Below are 9,957 nucleotides of genomic sequence, written 5' to 3' on the forward strand. Positions count from 1 at the left end.
AGAAAAAAAAAAAAAAAAAAAGGAGATGGGGGAGACGATACCTGGACTCTTGAGGGAATCTCTCAGCCCGTGGGCCTCTTCTTCGGCCTAACTACGAGGATGGGCCTCCTTCAATTGAAAGCGTGGATGGCAGTAACACAGAATCAGTGAACTGAATATTCCTCTCTCGGGTTTTGCGCCGCACACGGTGTTTTTGAATATTCGTTCTTTCGCACCACCCTCTCTCTCTCTTATCGTCCCAAAAATCCCAAAATTGTGATCTTTTCTTTTTGGCTTTGTTCCCCGTTACCGTGCCGACGTGGCAAACTCCTTTACCTTTTACTTAAATGTTGCATTTTCTCAATATTAGTATTCATTGCATTTTCGGTTGTTGTATATTTTACTACGAAAAGTGGGCATCACTGCAAAATTTTCTGCTAAATAGACAACATATATATTGAAATAGAAAATAGTAGTAAGATAAGATAGGCATTAAATCAACTTTGTTAACAATATTGCAAAAATATGAGATCCTTGACGCAGATCAATTAATTTATTATTCCAGCTTTGTGACTAACTACCGATCGAAATATTGGGCGCAGTGTCAATTGAGGCTTCTTTGGTTTTAATTCAATGGAATATTTATTTTGATTTAAGAAGAGGCCATTACTAAATAGAACCATCTTATCCACCTTTAATGGGTCGACCATTCGTAAAGTTTTGATAGAGAAAGATATATTTCTTTCGTCCATTTGGTTCAAGCGAAGGCCCTCCCATGTTTAAGATTAATTAAGACTAGTATGTATCTTTAATTATTTTTATGATGTCACATGCATGTGAACTATCAAGTAAAACGTTCTATGAGTCATTACAGTACTATTTCATCAAATCAAATGAGAACAAGCTAGCTTATGGAATTGCGACGTTAGTGTTTTGCTTCAACGCAATTGTAGTCTTGTACTTGTTAGTTCACCTTTTGGACAAAAAGAATTTATTGTTTCAAATCCTCAGTGGTCTCTACTCTGAATCGATGTTCCTGTAGCTGACATATGCAACTGCGGACAACATGCAGGTTCCACTGTGAGAGGCGTTCTCGTTTAATTAAGCTGATGTATCATATATAAATATAAACAGTAAAAAAAAATAATAAATTTTATTTGAATTTTTTTTTTAATTTAAAAATAATTTAAACCTACACCCGACGCAGAGAAAGGACCACCACCTACTTCTATTCCCTGATCAGGAAACAGATTCTTTAAATCAAATATATAAATATACGCAAAAATAACACAACACGCGCACGCAAAAATAACCCTACAAACAAACCCCTCTCTCCTTCCTCTCCTTGGAGCGTCCATCCTCCTTTTGAGCTCTGCGCCACTAACGCCGTCAACCGCCGTTTCGCCGTGAATGGCGAACGGTTGGGTCCGCTCCCTCCACTGCAAATCTAACGCCGAACACGACGTCGTCGACCCCGCGTCGACCCCTTCGAAGAAGCAGCCCCTCCTCCCTTCGCTATCGTGCGCCGCCTCCTCCCTCGCCATAAAAGACGTCGTCCTCTTCTTCCCAAAATACCCCTCCTCCAAGCCCCAATCCGAGCCCAAGCCCAAGCCCAAGCCCAAGCCGACGCCGACGCCGACGCCGAGCCCGAGCTCGCCAATGGCGGCGGGGGCGGGGGCGATGGTGGAGCTCCCGGTGGGGCACTCGTCGCGGCGCGTGGTGGAGATCATATTCGGGTCGACGTGGTCGACCGCCGCGGACCGGGCCGGGTTCTTGTTCCCGGGCGAGATCGAGGCGGTGCTCCGGGTGCACAACCCGGCCCGGGCCGTGGCGCGGTTCGAGGAGTACCGGTCGGCGGTGCGGGCCAGCGCGGCCCGGTCCGGGGAGCCGCGGTGCGCGGCGGATGGGAACGAGATGATGCGGTTCCACTGCGCCCCCTCGTGCGGCGGCGCTCCGGCGTACGGCGCCGCCGTGGCGGTGGCGGCGGCGGCGGGGAAGGGGAAGGGGAAGGGGAAGGGGATACGGACGTTCGTAGGGAGCGGGGCGGCGCACGATAGCGCGGGGGGAGGCCGGGGTCGGAGGGCGATGGTGGTGAGCCGGGTCGTAGCGGGGCGGGTCCGGTCCGAGTCCGAGCCCGAGTCGGAGGGCGAGTCGGTGCGCGTCGGGAAATGTGGCTTGGTCGTGTTCGACCCTCCCGCTATTCTCCCTTGCTTCCTCATCATCTATAAGATCTAGTGTACAACCCTTCTAATTCTGCACGTTAAATTGAAATTTATTTTCTCTCTCTCTCTCTCTTTAAGCTAAAAAGGTATAAAACTTATCTAAACTATAAACTATTTTAATTAGCTACTTAATATTTTAAAATTTTAAATTTATTATCAAAATTTTTAATTTATTTGATTTGAATTAGTTAGCGGTATTTTAATTTCAAAATTTGATTGCGTTGTTTATTTTTACAGATTTTATTAGTTATAAGCTGTTGTTAATACATATTTCCAGTTGTGTTTCCTACTAAGTTGAGTTTTTATATAATATAATACAAAAGTCAATTCTAAATCCTTCATTTTATGAGGTTGTGGNGTATAGAAGTATTCAAATCAGATGACATTTTGATACAAAATTCTTTATACTATCTACAACAAGATTAATATTTCTGATCGAAAATTTTAGTACTATATCACCACTTTTTATAGGATTTTTATTTTCAGCCGTTAAAAATTGATTGCTAGGTAAATGATATCGAAAAATCACAAAAATTATTTTCTAGAAACTTCAAATACGCTAGATCAAGTTTAACGGAGCCGATCGTCGATTCGGAAATTCCATCATCGAAAATGGCTCAGGATCACGGAGGCCTCAGTGCTCCTGAGAGCACATACTATATATATATATATATATATATATATATATATAATTGAGCTAGAATACTTTTACAAGTATTACCCCCATGATGCTATTAGGTTTTTAGCCATTGGATTTACTCTTTGATTACTAATAGCCCTTAGATCAAACACTATTCCACCTACCACCATCTACCACCATCATCTCAACCTCACATCTTTCCATCCAATGGCTAAAACCTCAAAAGCACCACTCACATAATACTTTTACAAGTATTCTAGTTCAACTCATATATATATATATACACACGTAACAGCAGCATTTTGCCATGACTATGCATGACACATATTTTGAAACGCTATCAAATCAAAATGCTACATTATACTAGACTCAGTTTATTTTTTGTTGGTAAATACATTCTCCAAGATCTGTGTTGTTCTCTTCTTTATTTCTTTCATCGGAAAATTTGTCTTATTTCACTTAAGATCAAATTTTAACCTAAGTGAGGAAGACAAATTAGGAGGACCCGAGCAGTGGCATGCACTTGAGGACAGATTTACAAGTTATTTAGATTTCAATGCCCATATATATCACTCGATAACAACAGCTCGAAAATATTCCACCATGAGTTCATACAAAGATTTGTCCTATTATCTGAAAATCTGTAGGCTTGCAAAATGGTGCTATAACTTAACCATTTTAAACATGTAACTTGGTGCATCTTCCAATTTGCCTTATTACCAGCTCCGGGGGTTTGCATGTGATTTTGACATGTTGGTTTTTTCGTCACGTGCATCCTTTTATAGCATATAATAAGCACGAAGAAGCATGCAAAAGAATGCAGCAGTTTCTACTGGTCTTGTATCACAATGAATAGCTGCAAATTTGGTTCGTGGCCTCTCATGGCCTCATGGGGTCATGGCTTTTAAATTGGGTTTATTAAACCTGCTGATGATGATCAGAACAATTCCCCGAAACATGAGAGAGCAATTCTACAACTCCACAAATCAAGTTTTGTGTGTGTCGTCGTGTGCGTTAATTAAGATTCAGCCTTTTTGACTTGGCATCTCAGTTTACAACTCACAACTTCTTCTCTCCTTTATCATTCAAACAAATCAAAGAGCTCACCATAAAGTAGAATCACTTATAGTAGCTTTAAGCTACCATTATAAGTGATTCTTCTACTTAAATTTAAGCAGGAAAAGAAAGAAAGGTGAAAAAGTGTACTGAACAAAAGGCTCCACCTTTTGATAGCAGTAACACTTTATTAACGTGCCGATTATTCCATCAAAAGACCCAATCAGTTCTACATATCTCTTAAATAATCAATTGATCCGAAACAATTCGAATTTTCACCAAGGATTTCAAATCCAAATTTGGGCTTCTACCTGTGGCAGCAATAATTAAATGGAATGGTCCCTCAGCTGGGCATGCACCCTCATCGCAGAATGGTCCACATGGTTTCCCATTCACAGATGCTCCCGACCATTGGACAAAGGGATAAATACGGATTGAATTGGAGATCATTAAGTAATTAAGGACCCCTCTTTTAAAAAAGGCTATTAAAGTATATGTGATGATTCAAATGGAATAGCATTACTCATAAGAAGAGATGATTAGGAAAAGCTCTTTGTGTTTTGATAAAAAATCTTTTTGTGTTCTGATGTAAAATCTCTTTTAGACGAGCAATTACTTTTCGCTCAGAGAAAACATTTAAGAGAGAATATTTTCCTTACAAGAAAAGCTACCATGTGAGAATACAAAGGCATCCCCATTAATGTTTTCAGTAAGTACAAGCAACAAACTTATTTACATCCTAATTATGAAAATGTTTTTCTTTTCTTGTTTGTGAGGCAAAAAAAAAAAAAATCCTAAAATGCTTTACCTCTGCATTTATTTCCTGGTGCAACTGTTTCCAAAACATTTGCACCAAAGATCGACAGCCACTTTTGGCAATACTAGTAAAAAAAAATGTTTTTTTGCAGCATTTTAAGCTGCATAGCTCACCAATTAAAGCTTCGTAGACTCATTTAACTGATGGAACAGCAGAGCATCATTAGACAAAGCCATTAGGAACACTGCAGAATCCAAGAACATTTACTCATATTTGCACATTTGCACAGAAAATGGTAATAAAGCAGGTGCACATGAGTAGCCTTTATTTAATACAAGGGAGGGGGGGAGCTGGGCTGGCTACCAAGCAAGAATTTATAGCACAGCCAATATGCATGTTCTCAAAAGTTTCAATAGAAACATAAATGATTAATATTAAAAACCAAACATTTTGCTGCATATTTGCTTTGTCGGACATGAATGCGTCGCAATATACAATGAAATGTCTATAGATTGCTCAGAATATTCAAGAATTTAATGGACAGTAGGACATTGCCAATAATTTCTGAAATATAAAGGAAGCTACGACAACTACATAAGAAATACCACTCGTTACATAACGTGATCACTTATTCTACGCTTAGACACTTCTTTTTGAATTCATCGAATTTTGATGAATCCAAATTTCTCGATCATGCTTAATTTTATCCTGTTGTGCTTGTCACTTTTATGGTTACTAGAAGAATTGCTTTTCATGTCATGTACTACTTTTACCTTCAGTTGTAATAAATACTACCTCATGATTTCTATCCTCTAATTGATTTAAGGTGGCAACTGAACCTACCTTCACTTCTAAGGCACATGGTCTACAGTAGAGCTAAGATATGCCCTATACCTCCTACAAAGTATTGGGTAACCTGAATAGCCTTGTCCTCTCTCTTTCTTTAAATAACAAGTGCCTGACACCACATAGAAACAATTGAATGCCCAGTTACCTGCTATCAAACTTACACCCAATAGGGATGATAATTGATATCCTGAGCTGGTGGATCAGAATGTGCTCCACTCACTTGCAAAATGAAGGTCCCCCACTCTGTTACCAGCTACATGAAGCACAAGGTTGGTTCTATGTTTGGAACCAGTATTTTTAAGACATGCAAAAAAAACATAAGACTGGAAAATGTTCTAATTCTGCATTTGTACTCAATAAGATATTCGGAAACAAAATAACTACGATAAGCAGAAGCAGGTTTGTTCCCACTAGTCAGCCAAAATGAAACAACCTTATTCTCCGAAAGAAAGTTGACAGAGACGACGAGAATTGTATATTTTCAAAAAGAATAGGCTGATTTGGGACAATCCACAACTTACTGCGCTTTCCGGCGAAAAGGGATAGAAGCAGTTGTAGCTCACATTTCTGCTCTCCTTCCAACGTAGGACAGCATCAAAACAGTGTTTTCCTTTGTAAGATTTTCAAACACCACTCCCGTAAGATTCTTCTGCTGCTACAGCATGTGTTTATGAAGTCAGTTTTATAAACTCTGCCGGCAATATAATTATCAATCTAATTCAATATACCATACTCTGCATTTATTCAGTCAGAAACACTGTTCGGCAGACGCCAAATCTATGTGAATGTTTTGGATACAGTTCCTGCTGCTTGGCAAAAACAAAGATTCATTTTTCGTATTATAACAGCAAATATGCTAGTATTCATTACAACAATTTAATATCACATAACTCCATACTACAACATCGTAATGAGCATTACTTCCATTTGTTATGTTGGGAAAAAGATATTAAACAACCAACAGCTCGCGAATATGCAACCTTGATTCCGCAAAAATTATGTTTAAATACCACATTACCAAGACCAGTTCAAATGAATGATACGAGAGCATCAGTCGGTTCTGTGAATGGATCGACTTACTGAGGGAATAAATAAGTAAAATAGTACTCGTTCTTCAAATCTTGCTTCCCGATATTGATGAAAAGAAGAATAGAATAAAAATGGCGAACATAATTAATTGTCAGAATAAGAAATAACTATCTCATTGGAATCCAAAATAGAGCATAGATATGTAGTTAAAGGATAAAAATGAAAACCCGATGGCAGCAAAATGAGAAGCTTTACTGCAACTAGAAATAATAGATGCCGGTTTTGACTGCAACATTGAACACGACCCTCTAATGTACAAATCGTACACTTGCGAACTCCTGCTCAGGTTCTCACCTGAAGAGGTTGTAGATGGCCACCATCAGCGGGACTCCACGAGTATATATAATGGCTTTCCATTTAACCTTTCACGACCCTGCAATATTGTTGAAGAAGAAATTGCAACAAATAAATACAAACATTATTCAGTAATAAGAAAACCTAGGAAGGTAGATGAAAAGGAGAAATGTTGAAGTGTCAAGTCTTGTCGGTTGTTGTTAGTTTAGAACATAAAACAAATAAACACAATATTATATCAAACCAAAATGATCAAATACTAGAAAATAATGTTTAAATAGTTCCCTTTTTTTCAACCAATAGAACGAAAAAAGTAACACAACTGTTGTAAAAAACAAGAAAGGAATTATCATATACAGTAAACACAATATAATGAAATTCATAAGATATATGATAAAAGGACCACTACAGATATTATTGCAATTTGAAAGCGACATCGTAAAACAATAAATGAGAATACATAAATTAAATTAGTTAATATTATGTAACGAAAAAAATTTGTTCCATTCACATTTAATTCAATAATCAGTAGGAAAACCTGTTCCAGGTTTGTTCCAAGTCAGGTAAGGTAGGGTCTAAATACATCAAAGACGGGTCCAGACACAAAATTTCACTGGATCTGGTCATTTGACACACACCAGGTATTCAGAATCAAATAGTAACTTGTATACACTGGCATTTGCTGACCAGCTTGTTTGACGGCCCTCAAAACGCTCGGAAATGAGTGCTCAGACCTTTTGCTGTAAAATTCTAAGGCAGTAAGTCTGGAGGGATCCTACTGTTTTTAATCTTATTCAATCAAGTTGCTGAAAACATTCAGCTGGCAATATTTTGCTTCAGGGAAATATAATCATAATACACTACAAAAGACCAATTCTGATGATGCTCTATTTAACAGAATAAGACAACATCATAGAAGTCCATGGACAGGTAGAAAAATAATGGCAAAAATGAAACCTAATTTTTTTTTCTGGTCATATCTGGTCATATACAACAATATAATGTAGAAGATATAGTGAAAAAAAATATGGAGGGAAACAGAATTCAGTAACATTCCAACTAGATTCAGAATGATTTCATTTCAAGAAAAAGGAGTATATAGTTGGTTGACATAGATAAAAGGATGCTGACACTCGGTGGTATTCTGAATATGATTATGTCAATAATTAACAATGGCAAAGTAGATTCACAAAAACATCAAAAGACAATTCACAGAAAATCTCAACAGAAAGAAGAGGATTAAATAGACAAGTACATGCTTGTGTGCCCCCAAAAATAATCAATGAAAATCAAATAATTAAACTGAAAAAGAAATAAATAAGTAAAATTTGAAATGCTAAGGGAAATTTCAGGACAGCATTGAATAGAAGGGTCAGATTAAATAGAAATAGGATGTCAGACACACCTTCAGTTCTGGAAGTTCAATAACGCATGCACACTCAACCACTTCAGCCCCAGCACGCTCTGCAAGTAGAAAATACATGGGTTAATTGTTTCACAAAGCAAAATTAGCTAAATGACATTTCTCGAAAAAAATCCAAAAAAAGAAAAGAAACGAAAAAGAACATTAGTTAAATGATTTAAAAGGAAGCAAAATGATCAAGAAAAAACTATGATACTGAATTATAATTCTTGTATAATATCTAGTCCAATTAGGACACGATCCAAGATCTTACAATTCTTGTATAACACTAATTTCACAATTTGATTGCCGAGATCTATAACTAGTTCAGTTTATCAGCTAGCTGAGAAACTTCGCAGTGTCATTACCAAGTTTCTAATTTTGACCATAAGAATTTTCAGGACAAATACAACATACCTAGTAAATTTATGGCAGCACATAGAGTTCCTCCAGTTGCAACCAAGTCATCAACAACCAAGGCACGTTCACCAGGTTTAACAGCACCGACATGCATTTCAAGACAATCAGTTCCATATTCTAGAACATACTCTTCGGAAATTACTTCACCTGCATTCACCATAATTAGTTGATTCAACCTCTCTGAGAGCAGCAAGTTTTCAACTTCATTATAAAATAGAAATAAAAACTTAGTTCACACACAAGTATTTTTTTTTTTTTTTAAAGAAAGAATAAAAAAACACATGCAATACAATAACTGCAGACAAACATGTAGATATATGTAAAATCAGTCATATATTCAAATGCGATCAATCCAAAATATTGGTAGCCTGTGCAGGTATACACATTAATGGATGAGCTGAAGTGAAAAACAGATAATAAGCTAGTACTCATTTGCCTGTTTTGGTAGAGAAAATTTTATCACAAAAAAGAAAACAAATAATGTTAATTCTAGTCTTATTACAGCTCATCAATATCATTATATTTACATGTGGATACTGAGAACTTGTATGTCATTTCATTAAACTAGATAATAATAGTTCAGTGTATAAGGAATCTACGGTACCTGGCAACTTTCTTGGCTTTCTTAATGGGATGAACTTCGCACCGATAGCTAATGCAATAGGAGGACCAAAAATGAAGCCCCTAGCCTCAATTCCTATCGGTTAAAAAGAAGAAAGAAATATCACGCAATTGCTATCTGAAAGTACACAAAAACAGGCATTAAAACACATCAATCAACACCAAACTACACTATAGGACAATGAACATACGAAGTTGGTCTAATAGCTACATTTTGAAGCAATGAGAAAAATAATAAATCTCAAATCTGAAATGTTTATGTAGTACAAGTAACATGAATATAATCTACATGACAAAGAAATGCTCAATATCATGGCCCAAATATCAAACTTCTTGTATTTGTCTAACTACTACAAAGGAATGTCCCATGCTTTAGTTTGAGTTCCCCTTTGCCATCTTTAACTTAAAAGTCCATATATACTAAAAGAAAATGCAAGGTGAGTTTCAATATGCAAGAATGAAATAAAATTTCAAATCAATACTTTGATCATCTAAATTATTCACCAAACGAACAATGACAAAATTCACCTAGAACCTTTCAAATAAAATACATTGTATATCTTCTAGAATTCTTTGCTTGCAAGTGCACCCAATATATGCACCCAATATATATATATATATATATATA

The 9,957-nt window shown here is 37.0% G+C and overlaps 3 protein-coding genes across 7 annotated transcripts in view; 1 reads left to right on the top strand and 2 right to left on the bottom strand.

Moving 5' to 3' along the window:
- LOC109708255 (probable lipid phosphate phosphatase beta) overlaps window positions 1–216 on the bottom strand; it is a 2,363-nt gene extending 2,147 nt beyond the window's left edge. For both annotated transcript variants that reach the window (XM_020229928.1, XM_020229926.1), the window contains exon 1: window positions 8–216. The gene's annotated coding sequence lies outside the window, so the exon portion shown is untranslated. The remainder of the gene's footprint in view (window positions 1–7) is intronic.
- Window positions 1,183–2,263, top strand: LOC109708254 (translation initiation factor IF-2-like). The gene has a single exon (XM_020229925.1). The coding sequence runs from the start codon at window positions 1,390–1,392 to the stop codon at window positions 2,212–2,214; it is 825 nt and encodes a 274-aa protein (XP_020085514.1). The 5' UTR covers window positions 1,183–1,389; the 3' UTR covers window positions 2,215–2,263.
- LOC109708257 (adenine phosphoribosyltransferase 4-like) overlaps window positions 5,822–9,957 on the bottom strand; it is a 15,203-nt gene continuing 11,067 nt past the window's right edge. Inside the window, exons 3-8 of one of the 4 annotated variants that reach the window (XR_002215697.1) lie at window positions 9,313–9,405; window positions 8,706–8,855; window positions 8,292–8,350; window positions 6,887–6,965; window positions 6,237–6,309; window positions 5,822–6,155 (exon numbers count right to left, since the gene is read on the bottom strand). Coding sequence is in view for 2 of the 4 variants with exons in the window: in XM_020229931.1 (XP_020085520.1) it covers window positions 6,912–6,965; window positions 8,292–8,350; window positions 8,706–8,855; window positions 9,313–9,405 (356 nt within the window). In the remaining 2 variants the exon portion in view is untranslated. Of the gene's footprint in view, window positions 6,159–6,236; window positions 6,310–6,886; window positions 6,966–8,291; window positions 8,351–8,705; window positions 8,856–9,312; window positions 9,406–9,957 lie in introns of all 4 variants that reach the window. The other 3 variants (XR_002215698.1, XM_020229931.1, XM_020229932.1) reach the window with 3 other exon arrangements.

This window comes from Ananas comosus, linkage group 3, assembly GCF_001540865.1.
Source record: "Ananas comosus cultivar F153 linkage group 3, ASM154086v1, whole genome shotgun sequence".
In the NCBI taxonomy this organism is placed as follows: Eukaryota; Viridiplantae; Streptophyta; class Magnoliopsida; order Poales; family Bromeliaceae; genus Ananas; species Ananas comosus.

Excerpts from the sequence above, each read along its gene's own strand:
- LOC109708254 (XM_020229925.1), top strand. The coding sequence starts at position 1,390 with ATGGCGAACGGTTGGGTCCGCTCCCTCCACTGCAAATCTAACGCCGAA.